This window comes from Microcaecilia unicolor, chromosome 13, assembly GCF_901765095.1.
Source record: "Microcaecilia unicolor chromosome 13, aMicUni1.1, whole genome shotgun sequence".
NCBI classification, from domain to species: Eukaryota; Metazoa; Chordata; class Amphibia; order Gymnophiona; family Siphonopidae; genus Microcaecilia; species Microcaecilia unicolor.
This window is the reverse complement of record NC_044043.1, coordinates 90,781,512-90,797,406: the sequence shown is the minus strand read 5'-3', so window position 1 is coordinate 90,797,406 and position 15,895 is coordinate 90,781,512. Positions and strand designations below refer to the sequence as shown.

Genomic DNA, 15,895 nt, shown 5'->3' with positions numbered 1-15,895 from the left:
CCCTCCCCTACTCACGTCAGCGATGTTCCTGGTGGTCTAGTGACGTCGGGGCATGAAAGAGCCCCCTCTTTCCTGCCCAGCGCGCTGCTCTCCGTCCTCCAGTATGCTGCCTGACGGTCTCGGCGATATTCAAAATGGGCCGCCGAGAGTCTCGGCGGCCATTTTGAATCTTGCCGAGACCGTCAGGCAGCATACAGGAGGACGGAGGACGGAGAGCAGCGTGCTGGGCAAGGAAGAGGGGGCTCTTTCCTGCCCGACGTCACTAGACCACCAGGGAACATCGCTGACGTGAGTAGGGGGAGGGCGATTCCCAAACTCGGGGGGAGGGCGATCTGGAATCGCTATCTTCGGACTATAAGACGCACCCCCCATTTTCCTCCCAAATTTTGGGGGAAAAAAGTGCGTCTTATAGTCCGAAAAATACGGTAATAGGCATCTCTGAGACCTGGTGGAAGAAGGATAACCAGTGGGACACTGTCATACCGGGGTACAAATTACATCGTAGTGATAGGGTGGATATCGAATTGGTGGAGGGGTAGCATTGTATGTTAAGGGGAGACCCTTGAATCAATAGATTGAAAATTCTGCAGAAAACAAAACACATCTTGAATCCCTATGGAATGAAATCCCATGTGTAAAGGGGAAAAAAGATAGTGATAAGAGTGTACTAATGTCCACCAAGCCAGGATGAACAGAAGGATGTAGAAATGTTAAAGGAAATTAGGGACGCAAACTGGGCAACATGATAATAATGGATGATTTCAATTACTCCGATATTGACTGGGTAAATGTAACATCAGGGCATGCTAGGGAGGTAAAAATCCTTGATGAAATCAAGCACTGCTTTATGGAGCAGCTGGTACAGGAGCAGATGAGAGAAGGAAAAATTCTAGACCTAGTCCTTAGTGGAGCGCACGATCAGATTTGATATTAGCTTTGGAGTAAGTATACATAGGAAATCAAATACATTAACTTTAAAAAAGGAGACTATTATAAAATGAGAAGAACGGTGAAAAAAAAAAAACTTAGAGGAGCGGCTGTGAGGGTGAAAAATTTACATCAGGCGTGGATGCTGTTCAAAAACACAATCCTGGAAGCCCAGGCCAAATATATTCCACATATTAAAAAAACACGACGGAAGACCAAACGACAGCCAGCATGGTTAAAAAGTGAGGTGAAGGAAGCTATTAGAGCTAAAAGAAAATCCTTCAGAAAATGGAAGAAGGAACCGACTGAAAATAATAAGAAACAGCCTAAGGAAAATCAAATCAAATGCAAAGCGCTGATAAGGAGGGCAAAGAAGGACTTTGAAAAAAAGATTGCGTTGAAGGTAAATTTTTTTTTAGGTATATTAAAAGCAGGAAGCCGGCAAAGAATGGTTAGACAGCCTAGATGACTGAGGGGTAAAAGGGTGCAATCAGGGAAGACAAAGCCATAGCGGAAAGATTAAATGAATTCTTTGCTTCGGTTTTCACTGAGGAAGATTTGGGAAAGATACTGGTGCCAGAAATGGTATTCGAAGCTGATGAGTCGGAGAAACGGAATTAAATCTCTATAAACCTGGAGCATGTAATGGGGCAGTTCTACAAACTGAAGAGTAGCAAATCTCCTTGACCGGATGGTACTCATCCCAGAGTACTCATAGAACTGAAAAATGAACTTGCGGAACTATTGTTAGTAATATGTAATTTATCCTTAAAATCGAGCATGGTACCGGAAGATTGGAGGGTGGCCAATGTAACGCCAATTTAAAAAAAAGGTTCCAGAGGAGATCTGGGAAATTATAGACCGGCGAGTCTGACGTCGGTGCTGGGCAAAACGGTAAAAACTGTTATAAAGAACAAAATTACAGAGCATATTCAAAGCATGGATTAATGACACAAAACCAACATGGATTTAGTGAAGGGAAATCTTCACCAATCTATTACATTTCTTTGAAGGGGTGAACAAACATGTGGAAAAAGGTGAGCCGGTTGATATTGTGTATCTGGATTTTCAGAAGGCGTATGACAAAGTACCTCATGAAAGACTCCAGGGGAAATTGGAGAGTCACAGGATAGGAGGTACTGTCCTATTGTGGATTAAAAACTGGTTAAAAAGATACAAAACAGACAGTAGGGTTAAATGGTAAGTGTTCTCAATGGGAGAAGGGTAGTTAGTGGGGTTCCCCAGGGGTCTCTGCTGGGACCGCTGCTTTCTAACATATTTATAAAGACCTAGAGATGGTGTAACTAGTGAGGTAATTAATTTGCTGACCGAACACGAAGTTATTCTAATTCGTTAAATCACGGGAGGATTGTGAAAAATTACACGATGACCTTATGAGACTGGAAGAGCTGGGCATCTAAATGGCAGATGACGTTAATGTGAGCAAGCGCAAAAGTGATGCATGTGGGGAAAGAGGACCCCGAATTTATAGCTACATCATGCAAGGTTCCACGTTAGGAGTCACCGACCAAGAAAGGGATCTAGGTGTCGTCGTTGACGATTCGCTGAAACTTTCTGCTCAGTGTGCTGCTGCAGCTAAGAAAGCAAATAGAATGTTAGGTATTATTAGGAAAGGAATGGAAAACAAAAATGAGGACGTTATAATGTCTTTGTATTGCTCCATGGTGCGACCGCACCTCGAATATTGAGTTCAATTCTGGTCGCTGCATCTCAAAAAAGATATAGTGGACTTAGAAAAGGAGTAGAGAAGGGGTGACAAAAATGATAAAGGGGATGAGACGACTTCCCTATGAGGAAAGGCTAAAGAGGTTAGGGCTCTTCAGCTTGGAGAAGAAGACAGCTGAGGGGAGATATGATAGAGGTCTAAAATAATGAGTGGAGTGGAACAGGTAGACGTGAAGCGTCTGTTACACTTTCCAAAATACTAGGACTAGGGGGCTGAATGCGATGAACTGCCAAAGTAGTACATTTAAAACGAATCAAGAGAAAATTTTTCTTTCACCCAATGTGTAATTAAACTCTGAATTCATTGCCAGAGAATATGGTAAAGGCAGATAGCTTAGCAGAGTTTAAAAAAAGGTTAGGACAATTTTCTAAAGGAAAAGTCCATAGACCATTATTAAACTGACTTGGGGAAAATTCACTATTTCTGGGATAAGCAGCGTAAAATGTTTTGCACTTTTTTGGGATCTTGCCAGGTATTTGTGACCTGGATTGGCCACTGTTGGAAACAGGATGCTGGGCTTGATGGACCTTTGGTCTGTCCCAGTATGGCAATACTTATGTACTTAAGGATTCACTATGCATTCATTTCAAAAACTGTTGACAGCAATACGAAAGGTACCTTGGAACTGTGAAAGATCCACATCAGACCAGTTGACACTGCTTGCATACGACAGCTTTCCTTCAACATATCTAGAGTGGCATACCACTCAGTGGGAACACCTACAAAAGCAAGCCAGAAGAGGTTAGCTCTTTCTACACGTGGCGGAAATGTGGATGCATACTATATAACCTCAGAATGGGCTCTACAAATGTTTGTTGACTAGAAACATTGAGCTTCTGACAAGAAGCAAAAAATTCACATGAGATGGGAAAGGCATTTCTTCAGATACAAACTATGGCCTCTAGTCAGACATTTGGAAGATTCACTACAATTCTGTGTCCTTGCACTGGTTTCTTGTACTGTTAAATGTTAAAATATACACATTGAAAGCAACATCTAAAGGCAAAAATTGGTCTTGCTTCAAAGTAACCTCAGGACTGCATGCTGCAGTCTTCACAGGAGGGCATGTTTTTATCCTTCTATCTCTTGCCTGATTAGAAGCATAGGTGCTTTGTCTGTAACCAGGCACTCTGGGTGGCAGCATCAAGGACATGGAAAGCACTGCTCTGTCATCTGAATCTAAAGACTGATCTCACAGTAAACAGCTGAAGACCTAGCTGTTTGTCCAGGCCTTCGGGGAGATGGAATAAGTACTGGGATTATAGGGATTTATTTACTGCTGTTACAGTTTGTACATGTGCAGCCCTATTTTAAATAGAACACAGAAATCACAATTGAGACATCTAGGTTAAGACATGGCAAATTCCAGTAGTATTTTACAAGAATCTGTCAATGTACAGCCTTTTCTACAATACATGCAGCAATGAGTGTGTATCCACTAGTTACGTGCGGCAGGGGTAACCGTTGGAAGCAACTAACTAGCTAGTCACATAGACAAGCACCAACACCGACTGCACATACTGTAGCAGGACTTGCTTATCCACCCTTACTCTAGTTGAGATCATCTTCATGCACCTTTTTTGACTTCACATGCATTGTCTTCTTGTTAGTCACCCTCGTTTTCTAACTACTGTTATTTCATCTTGTCTATACGTTCCACCTCTGCTTACACCCTATGCAATCTATTAAGATGTTTTAATGTGCATTGTGTCGTCATTATAAATAGTACACTGTGCCATGTGTACTGCTTGAATATTTTTTATTGCTATAATTTTGTTATTGCCTATGTCGGCTTATTCTTGCTGTACACCACGTTAGGTGAATACCTTCAAAAAGGCGCTAAAATAATTCCAAACTAGGCAACACACACTTCTAAGTGTCGGTGCTTACATGTGTAAACTGGCAGTTCAGACCTCAGACGTGGAGGACTATCCCTACTGGTAGGGCAGTGAGGGGGAAACCTGATCAATTCCCACTGCAGCTCCTTGTGACCCCAGGCAAGTCACCTAACCTCTCCATTGTCCCAGGTACAAAAAACTTAATTTGTGAGTCCACTAGAACAGAGAAAGAACCTTGCATATAAAAAAACCTCCCAGGGATCAAAGCGGTTTATATGGTTCCATTCCCCCTCCATGCTACATTCCAAGATCTTCCCACAGGAAAATAAAAGTGAGGGGGAGGAGATGATCTATCTGACAGGCTGGCAGAGTCATAAGAACCAAGACCTAGGCTCGCTTTTTTATTCTGAAAGGTAAGGGTGGAATGTTTTATGAGTGGGAGTGGAGGAGCGACTGAGGTTGGGGAAATTATGAAAAATATGAACTTTTCCTTTTTTTTTTTTTTGCTTGTTTCATGTATCCTTATTTGCTTGTTCAATAAAAATTGTTCTAACTAAAAATCTAAACCACCTTGGGTTGTACCACAGAAAGGCAGTATATCAAATCCATGACTCATGACCCTGTACCCTTAATTGTGTGCCACTTGGGAAACATACATGTCTATATGCTCACAATTGAGTACAGAGCCCACTACGCCAAGAGTTATATCTCAGCTCAGTTTTCAGTTCTCTATCTCCACCTGCTGGTTGATGGACACAACTATCCTACAGGTTTTGGAATAGTTCATTACAATATCTTCATAAAATCATATGGCAAATTTTCACCAGCAAAATTAAAAAGTTTTGCCAGAGCCTTCTGGCGCGCGAACCGCACGCACCGCGCATGGCCCCGAGGAGACGTGAAGATTCCACGTCCTCATCAGTACTGAGGAGTCTCGACTGTACCCACATGTAGGTGCCCCCCTTCACCCCTTAGGGCTATGGTAGTGGTGTACAGTTGTGGGGAGTGGGTTTTGAGGTTTTTTTTTTGGGGGGGGGGGGGGGGGGGGGGGGGCTCAGCACCCAAGGTAAGGGAGCTATGCTCCTGGGAGGAATTTATGAAGTCCACTGCAGTGCCCCCTAGGGTGCCCGGTTGGCATGTCAGGGGGACCAGTGCACTACGAATGCTGGCTCCTTCCATGACTAAATGGCTTGGATTTGGTCATTTCTGAGATGGTCGTCCTCGGTGTCCATATCGCCGAAAACCGGGGACGACCATCTCTAAGGTCGACATAAATGTTGAGATTTGGGCGTCCCCGACCGTATATCTGAAAGATGGATGCCCATCTTGGTTTTGATAATATGGGTTTCCCCCGCCCCTTCACCCCTTCACGAAACCGTCCTGCGAGGACGGCCCAAGGAAAACTTGGCCGCCCCATTCGATTTTGCCCCTCTACATCTATGATAATTAACACACATCTTTATTATTACTTCTTGTACATATGTTGACTGTCTCAGAAGATTATTATTTTACTCCTGATTTAGGCATATGCCAAACATGGCCATTTTGGATTTTATATGATCACAAAATTTATAGTTAAGTTTTACATTTTTTTGGATTGTTTGTCATTTTATTTTTTGAGTACACATGCCTATGTTCTTTGTTATCGCATTTTTGTGCAATTGCCAGGTTTCTCTTTTTTCTTCTCTCTCTCTCTATACATATATATATATATAGATAGATAGATAGACAGATATAGATATATACATATATAGATATATATTTTACAATTCTACCAAATATTTGACTTTTATATTATCATTGTATTACCACAACTGATCCTAGCCATCTGCTCAAGCAGTGCTGTCTGCTTTTACTCCAAGATGTTTTAGAAGTGTGTCCTCCATCAGTTACCTATTATGCACTATATATTTCTCAGCTCTAATGGACAGCAAACAAAGTTCAAAGAGACTCTAAATACAATCGGCTGTCTGACAGTATACACACACAACAGCACAATAACTTACCAGCATTGCAGGGTAGCGGCTGCTGAGAAGGATGTGTCTGATGTGTTAAGGACTGGTGCTGATGGTTTGGATGGTGTTGTAAGTGCTGATGCTGAGACGAATGCTGCGCGTGTTGCTGGGGGTGTTGTGTGTGCTGTTGGGGGTGAGGTGCTGGATGCTGTGGACGCTGTGAAGGGTGCTGGTGCTGTGGGATCCCATGTTGTCGATGTGGGGTGTGCTGAAGGTGTGGAGACTGCTGTGCGTGCATTTGGGGGTGAGACAGTGGAACCTGTGCAATAGAACTACTTCCACTAGTGCCAAGGCTACTGACATGGCTATTTGTCAGGCTATTCTGGCTACTATGTTGGTGAGGGCTCACTGTGCTGCTCGGTGAGTGCTGATAAGAACAAGGAGTATGGGCTTGCGGAGAGGAGTCTGAAGGGATGTTCATCAAACCTGAAAAGTTAAATAAAATTGGACGTTAGTTACACAGTTTGGAAAGAAAATTCTGCCACATCTCCGGCTCATGTAGACCCAAGTAGCTGTGTGGAGGAATGGAATCCAGGTCTACTGTACGGCAGCATACAGTGTGACCACTAAGTTATCACACTGGCCCACACATGGTGATTTCTTAGGGGGAGATGCTCACAGCAAACTGGGCTTGCAATATGTCATTTTTAGCCAGTCTAAATGAAATGTTATTGGGCTTCTAATGTACAAAGGTTTTCAGTGTTGCTTTTGCGGAGAAGACCCTACTAGCCAATATGACTCCACCTCTACATGCACCCTGCCTGCCCAGTTTGTAAGCCAGAAAAGAGCTTAGTCCAGAATGCATACATTTCTTGTGGGCATGTGCCAGAAACACCTCTCCCCCTACGACGTCCAATGCTGAACACTAATAGCATGTTGGGCATCAGTCGGTAATTTAGATTCGCTGTTCCAGTCAGCGTTTTCCACAGCTGTACAGGGTATGATACATACCTGTAGCAGTTGTTCTCCGAGGACAGCAGGCTGATTGTTCTCACGACTGGGTGACGTCCGCGGCAGCCCCCACCAACCGGAAAGAAGCTTCGCGGGACGGTCGGCACGCAGGGCACGCCCACCGCGCATGCGCGGGCCGTCTTCCCGCCCGTGCGCGACCGCTCCCGCCAGTTGAATGACTAGCAAAAGATGAAACACACAACTCCAAAGGGGAGGAGGGAGGGTAGGTGAGAACAATCAGCCTGCTGTCCTCGGAGAACAACTGCTACAGGTATGTATCATACCCTTTCTCCGAGGACAAGCAGGCTGCTTGTTCTCACGACTGGGGTATCCCTAGCTCTCAGGCTCACTCAAAACAATAACCCAGGTCAATTGAACCTCGCAACGGCGAGGGTACAACAGAAATTGACCTACGAAGAACAACTAACTGAGAGTGCAGCCTGACCAGAATAAATTCGGGTCCTGGAGGGTGGAGTTGGATTTACACCCCAAACAGATTCTGCAGCACCGACTGCCCGAACCGACTGTCGCGTCGGGTATCCTGCTGGAGGCAGTAATGAGATGTGAATGTGTGGACAGATGACCACGTCGCAGCCTTGCAGATCTCTTCAATAGTGGCTGACTTCAAGTGAGCCACCGACGCTGCCATGGCTCTGACACTATGAGCCGTGACATGACCCTCAAGAGTCAGCCCAGCCTGGGCGTAAGTGAAGGAAATGCAATCTGCTAGCCAATTGGAGATGGTGCGTTTCCCGACAGCGACCCCTAGCCTGTTAGGGTCGAAAGAAATAAACAATTGGGCGGACTGTCTGTTGGGCTGTGTCCGCTCCAGATAGAAGGCCAATGCTCTCTTGCAGTCCAATGTGTGCAACTGACGTTCAGCAGGGCGGGTATGCGGCCTGGGGAAGAATGTTGGCAAGACAATTGACTGGTTAAGATGGAACTCCGACACCACCTTCGGCAGGAACTTTGGGTGGGTGCGGAGCACTACTCTGTTGTGATGAAATTTGGTATATGGAGCATGAGCTACTAGGGCTTGAAGCTCACTGATCCTACGAGCTGAAGTAACTGCCACCAAGAAAATGACCTTCCAGGTCAAGTACTTCAGATGGCAGGTATTCAGTGGCTCAAAAGGAGGTTTCATCAGCTGGGTGAGGACGACGTTGAGATCCCATGACACAGTAGGAGGCTTGATAGGGGGCTTTGACAAAAGCAAGCCTCTCATGAATCGAACGACTAAAGGCTCTCCAGAGATGGCTTTACCTTCCACACGATAATGGTAAGCACTAATCGCACTAAGGTGATTCCTTACTGAGTTGGTCTTGAGGCCAGACTCTGATAAGTGCAGAAGGTATTCAAGCAGGTTCTGTGCAGGGCAAGAGCGAGGTTCTAGGGCCTTGCTCTCACACCAAACGACAAACCTCCTCCACTTGAAAAAGTAACTCTTTTTAGTGGAATCCTTCCTAGAGGCAAGCAAGACCCGGGAGACACCCTCAGACAGACCCAACGCAGCGAAGTCTACGCCCTCAACATCCAGGCCGTGAGAGCCAGGGATTGAAGGTTGGGGTGCAGCAACGCTCCGTCGTTCTGCGAAATGAGAGTCGGAAAACACTCCAATCTCCACGGTTCTTCTGAGGACAACTCCAGAAGAAGAGGGAACCAGATCTGACGGGGCCAAAAGGGCGCTATCAGAATCATGGTGCCGCGGTCTTGCTTGAGCTTCAGTAAGGTCTTCCCCACCAAAGGTATGGGAGGATAAGCATACATGAGGCCGGTCCCCCAATGAAGGAGAAAGGCATCTGACGCTAGCCTGCCGTGTGTCTGAAGTCTGGAACAGAACAGAGGCAGCTTGTGGTTGGTCTGAGAGGCGAAAAGATCCACCGAGGGGGTGCCCCACTCTCGGAAGATCTTGCGTACCACTCTGGAATGGAGCGACCACTCGTGCGGTTGCATGACTCTGCTCAGTCTGTCGGCCAGACTGTTGTTTACGCCTGCCAGGTACGTGGCTTGGAGGAGCATGCCGAACCGGCACGCCCAACGCCACATCCCGACGGCTTCCTGACACAGGGGCGAGATCCGGTGCCCCCCTGCTTGTTGACGTAATACATTGCAACCTGATTGTCTGTCCGAATTTGGATAATTTGGTAGGACAGCCGATCTCTGAAAGCCTTCAGTGCGTTCCAGATCGCTCGGAGCTCCAGGAGGTTGATCTGTAGATCCTTTTCCTGGAGGGACCACAGACCCTGGGTGTGAAGCCCATCGACGTGAGCTCCCCACCCCAGGCGAGATGCATCCGTCGTCAGCACTTTCGAAGGCTGCGGAATTTGGAATGGACGTCCCAGGGTCAAATTGGTCCGGATGGTCCACCAGAGCAGTGAAGTGCGGCAACTGGTGGAGAGGCGGATGACATCTTCTAGATTCCCGGTGGCTTGGAACCACTGGGAAGCTAGGGTCCATTGAGCAGATCTCATGTGAAGACGAGCCATGGGAGTCACATGAACTGTGGAGGCCATATGACCCAGAAGTCTCAACATCTGCCGAGCTGTGACCTGCTGAGACGCTCTGGTCTGCGAAGCCAGGGCCAGGAGATTGGTGGCCCGCGCTTCGGGAAGGTAGGCCTGAGCCGTCTGGGTATTCAGCAGCGCTCCTATGAATTCCAGAGACTGGGATGGCTGGAGATGGGACTTTGGGTAATTTATCACAAACCCCAGCAGCTCCAGAAGTTGAATAGTGCACTGCATGGACCGGAGGGCTCCTGCCTCCGAGGTGTTCTTGACCAGCCAATCGTCGAGATATGGGAACACGTGCACTCCCAGCCTGCGTAGGTACGCCGCCACCACCACGAGGCACTTCGTAAACACTCGTGGGGCGGAGGCGAGCCCAAAGGGCAGCACACAATACTGAAAGTGCCGTGCGCCCAGGCGGAATCTGAGATACTGTCTGTGAGCTGGCAGTATCGGGATGTGAGTATATGCATCCTTTAAATCCAGGGAACATAGCCAATCGTTTTTCTGAATCATTGGCAGAAGGGTGCCCAAGGAAAGCATCCTGAACTTTTCTTTGACCAGGAATTTGTTCAGGCCTCTCAGGTCTAGGATGGGACGCATCCCCCCTGTTTTCTTTTCCACAAGGAAGTACCTGGAATAGAATCCCTGCCCTTCCTGCCCGGGTGGTACGGGCTCGACCGCATTGGCGCTGAGAAGGGCGGAGAGTTCCTCTGCAAGTACCTGCTTGTGATGGGAGCTGAAGGATTGAGCTCCCGGAGGACAATTTGGAGGCAGGGAGGCCAAATTCAGGGCGTATCCGCACCGCACTATTTGGAGAACCCACTGGTCGGAGGTTATGAGAGGCCACCTTTGGTGAAACAATTTTAACCTCCCCCCGACCGGCAGATCGTCCGGTACGGACACTTTGAGGGCGGCTATGTTCCCGTGGATCCAGTCAAAAGCCCGTCCCTGGCTTTGCTGTGGAGGCGCAGGGGGCTGCTTAGGCGCACGCTGTTGACGGGAACGAGCGCGCTGGGGCTGTCCCTGTGCCTGACGAGGCCTTCGGGCCGGCTGGTTGTACCTACGCTTTGCAAAAGAATAGGGTGCAGCCTGCCGGGCCCGGGAAAAACGTCCACCTGCTGAGGTGGATGCTGAAGGCGCCCGGTGGGAGAGCTTGTCGAGAGCGGTTTCCCGCTGATGCAGTTGGTCCACCATCTGCTCGACCTTCTCACCAAAAATGTTATCCCCCCGGCAAGGGACGTCAGCCAGTCTCTGCTGGGTGCGGTTGTCCAGGTCAGAGGCACGCAGCCATGAGAGCCTGCGCATCACTATACCTTGGGCCGCAGCACGAGATGCCACGTCACAGGTGTCAAAAATACCCCTGGACAGGAACTTTCTGCACGCCTTCAGCTGCCTGACCACCTCCTGATAAGGCCTGGACTGCTCCGGCGGGAGCTTCTCGACCAGGTCCGCCAGTTGTTGCACATAGGTCCGCATGTGAATGCTCATATAGAGCAGGTATGACTGGATGCGGGTCACGAGCATGGAGGATTGGTAGGCCTTCCTCCCAAACGAGTCCAGAGTGCGAGACTCCCGCCCCGGGGGCGCCGAGGCGGTATCCCTCGAACTCTGTGCCCTCTTGAGAGCAGAATCCACGACCGCTGAGTCATGGGGCAATTGGGGCCGCATGAGCTCTGGGTCAGAGTGGATCCTGTACTGGGACTCTGCTTTCTTGGGAATGGTGGGGTTAGTTAATGGTCGCACCCAGTTCCGGAGCAGCGTCTCCTTCAGGACATTGTGCAGCGGCACCGTGGAGGACTCTCTAGGTGGTGATGGATAGTCGAGGACCTCGAGCATCTCGGCCCTCGGCTCTTCCACAGAGACCACGGGGAAGGGAATGCTGATGGACATATCCCGCACAAAGGAGGCAAAGGAGAGACTCTCAGGAGGTGAGAGCTTCCTCTCCGGGGAAGGCGTGGGGTCCGAGGGAAGGCCCGTAGACTCCTCTGAGGAGAAATATCTAGGGTCCTCCTCTTCCCCCCACGAGTCCTCATCCTCGGTATCGGACATTAGCTCATGTAGCTGAGTCCTGTACCGGGCCCGGCTCGACGTCGAGGCCCCGAGGTCTCGGTGTCGTCGAGCGGTGGACTCCCGCGCCGGCGGGGACGGAGCTCCCTCCATCGACGTCGACTCCAGAGACCGGCACCGCAAGCGGCGGCGGTGTCGACAGCCCCGGCGCCGGGCTACAGCTCGCCGGCGCCACAGTCATCGGCGCCGAGGGCGCAAGCACCCCCGGCGCCGGCACAGCCTGGCGCATCAGCCCTTCCAGGATCCCCGGAAGGATGGCTCTGAGGCACTCGTCCAGGCCCGCTGCCGGGAAAGGCGGTGGGGCCGGTAAGGGTGTCGGTGCCGGAAGCTGCTGGGAGCCAGGAGACGGCACCGAGGTGCCGGAACCCCGACGCATCGGTACCTCCACAACCGACGGGGACCTCTCCTCTCGACGATGACGCTTCGGCGTCGACTCCTCATCGGGATGCACCGAGGGCGCCCGGTGACGACGCTTCTTGTCCTTTTTTCGATGCACGTCACCGGCGCCGGAGGGCATGGAGGAGGAGGAGGTCGATCCCCCTCGGTCTCGAGGTACCGGGTCAGACAGGGTTCGGTCCCGTGGCTCACGAGCTGAGGGAGTGACCGGGGCCGACTGCCCGCGCGGCCTCTCAACCCCACTCTCACCGGCGGGCCGACGGGACCTGTTCTCCTGGGGTCGCTGCCATCGGTGCCGATGTCTCGGGCATCGATACCGGTACCGAAGAACCGGCCTTCGATACCGATGCCGTCGAGGTCGACGTCGAGGGGCCGGCGCAAGTTCCAAAAAGACGGTCCCGCAGAACTTGCCTCGCAACCTGAGTCCGTTTCCGGAGACCAAGACACAAAGCACACGACTTGAGATTGTGCTCCGGCCCGAGGCACTGGAGGCACCAAGCGTGGGTGTCGGTCTGCGAGATCGGCCGGCCGCAGCGACCACACTTTTTAAAACCACTCGGGACCTTCGAGGACATCGACGGAAAAATCGCGTCGGCGAAGTCAAAGTCGTCAATGGTGGCTAAAATCACACCACGAAAAGGGAAAAACCGGACGGTAATCCGGAGCGAAGCAACGATCCGCGTAAACGCGGTCGAAAAATCCGGCGGCTGAAAACAGAGAGAGTGGCAAAAGCACAACTCTCTCCAGTCGCGGGAAAAAAGGAACTGGCGGGAGCGGTCGCGCACGGGCGGGAAGACGGCCGCGCATGCGCGGTGGGCGTGCCCTGCGTGCCGACCGTCCCGCGAAGCTTCTTTCCGGTTGGTGGGGGCTGCCGCGGACGTCACCCAGTCGTGAGAACAAGCAGCCTGCTTGTCCTCGGAGAAAGTTCTGTACATCTCCCCCTTAGTCATCTCATCTCCAGTTATCACCACAATAGCAGGGATCATCATTTATAATAAACTCAACAGATTTGTGGTATTGTACTGCACATCACAACAAGAGAATGGATTCATAAAAGGAGCAACAATCCACACAACCCTGTGGAACAATTATAGGCCTCATTAACACAATATTGCCTCAGTTTTGTGTCCACATTCATAGCCCATGTATGTATGGACTGAATGTTTATGGATAAACCACCACAGAAAATTATGGCTTTGACATATATGCCAGCCAAGTTAGAACAATGGCATACTACACACATACTTAATAAATGGACAGAAAGAACGCATACCCTATGCTATCTATTAAAATGTTTTATTGTGTACTGTGTTGACACTGTAATGTAGCATACTATGCCATACTTTGTACTGTTAAACATTTTACTGCTGTAATTGTCTATTGCTTGTGTTTGACTTATTCTTGCTGTACATCACCTTGAGTGAATTCCTTCAAAAAGGCGGTAAATAAATCCTCATAAATAAATGGCCCTGCATTTATGTCACTTTTAATAAATTAGAGTTCAAGGAGGATCTTTTACAAACTGACAAACAGGAGAATGTTATTGCATAAAGGTGGCTCCTAAAATATTCATGCTGAGGATTCTAGCATGTAATACTAATTCGCTCTGAATCACTAAACTAAGCAGACAGGATGTGAAAGGCATTGCCTGGTTACACAGAAGCAACCAAATGGGTTCAGGTTTACAAAGTCCTTCTATGTCACAGGAAAGTCCCTGCAACTAAATTCTTATCAAGCCTGAATTTTCCAAGTTTATCATGTTGCTAATAGTTCATGATCTGCTAAGTGCTACAGTTCAAGTTGTCAGACTATACTCATTGCACTTTAAATACAAACACCTGTCTCTAAAAGAGCCAGAACTCACCTTGTTGGCTGAGAGACTGTTCAAAAACTGATTTATAGAGGCTTCGGAACGAGGCACTGAGATCTTCAAAGTTATATTCAGAGAAAAGCGTTTTGTCTCGCTCTGGCATGCTATATTGTGGCTGCTGCTGCTGAGGTGTTAGTGACTGAGAGACTGGCTCTGGATGGCTTGTTACCTAACATTAAAAAGAAAACACCACTGACATGGGAGCACTTTTTAATTAAACAACCACTGCTATTTAATTAAACTACTACTGACATGGGATGGTGTTTTAATTAAACTACTATTACTATTAATTATTTATGGAGCAACACAAAATATAGGAAACACTGTACAGACAACTTAAGAAACAGTCACTGCTTTATGGAGCTTATAATCTAATGAAAGCACAAAATAAAGATAAATAAAATGTTTTAAAGGTTTAGGGCCTTATTCTATAAAGGAGCATAAATTCAAGAGCAAAACCTTTATAGAATAAGGCCCTCAGTGTCAAATGCGAGGCTGGCTGTGGAGAACACATTTATTTATTTATATTTGTATCCCACATTTTCCCACCTATTTGCAGGCTCAATGTGGCTTACATAATTCCGTAAGTGGTGATTACCAGTTCTGGATAAGAGAAATACCTCTCGATACCCTGTCCTCACTTGGATTCCAGGGCTCTGTCCTTTCCTGGTTCTCTTCCTACCTCTCCCTGCGCACCTTTAGTGTTCACTCTGGTGGATCCTCTTCTACTTCTATCCCTCTGCCTGTCGGCGTATCTCAGGGTTCTGTTCTTGGTCCCCTCCTCTTTTCTATCTACACTTCTTCCCTTGGTTCATTAATCTCATCCCATGGCTTTTCCTACCATCTCTATGCTGATGACTCCCAAATCTACCTTTCTACCCCTGATATCTCACCTTGCATACAAACCAAAGTTTCAGCGTGCTTGTCTGACATTGCTGCCTGGATGTCAACTCCACCTGAAATTAAATATGACCAAAACCGAGCTTCTCATTTTCCCCCCCAAACCCACCTCCCCGCTCCCCCCGTTTTCTATTTCTGTTGATGGCTCTCTCATTCTCCCTGTCTCCTCAGCTCGAAACCTTGGGGTCATCTTTGACTCTTCTCTCTCCTTCTCTGCTCATATCCAGCAGACCGCCAAGACCTGTCATTTCTTTCTTTACAACATCCGTAAAATCCGCCCCTTTCTTTCCGAGCACTCTACCAAAACCCTCATCCACACCCTTGTCACCTCTCGTTTAGACTACTGCAATCTGCTTCTTGCTGGCCTCCCACTTAGTCACCTCTCCCCTCTCCAGTCGGTTCAAAACTCTGCTGCCCGTCTCATCTTCCGCCAGGGTCGCTTTACTCATACTACCCCTCTCCTCAAGACCCTTCACTGGCTCCCTATCCGTTTTCGCATCCTGTTCAAACTTCTTCTACTGACCTATAAATGTACTCACTCTGCTTCTCCCCAGTATCTCTCCACACTCGTCCTTCCCTACACCCCTTCCCGTGCACTCCGCTCCATGGATAAATCCTTCTTATCTGTCCCCTTCTCCACTACTGCCAACTCCAGACTTTGCGCCTTCTGTCTCGCT

At 48.5% G+C, this 15,895-nt stretch overlaps 1 protein-coding gene across 1 annotated transcript in view; it reads right to left on the bottom strand.

Annotated features, from left to right (window-relative positions):
• FOXJ3 (forkhead box J3) overlaps positions 1-15,895 on the bottom strand; it is a 114,580-nt gene that overhangs the window by 14,157 nt on the left and 84,528 nt on the right. Inside the window, 4 exon segments of the mRNA XM_030186124.1 lie at positions 3,276-3,340; positions 3,343-3,393; positions 6,519-6,953; positions 14,313-14,487. Coding sequence (XP_030041984.1) covers positions 3,276-3,340; positions 3,343-3,393; positions 6,519-6,953; positions 14,313-14,487 — 726 coding nt within the window.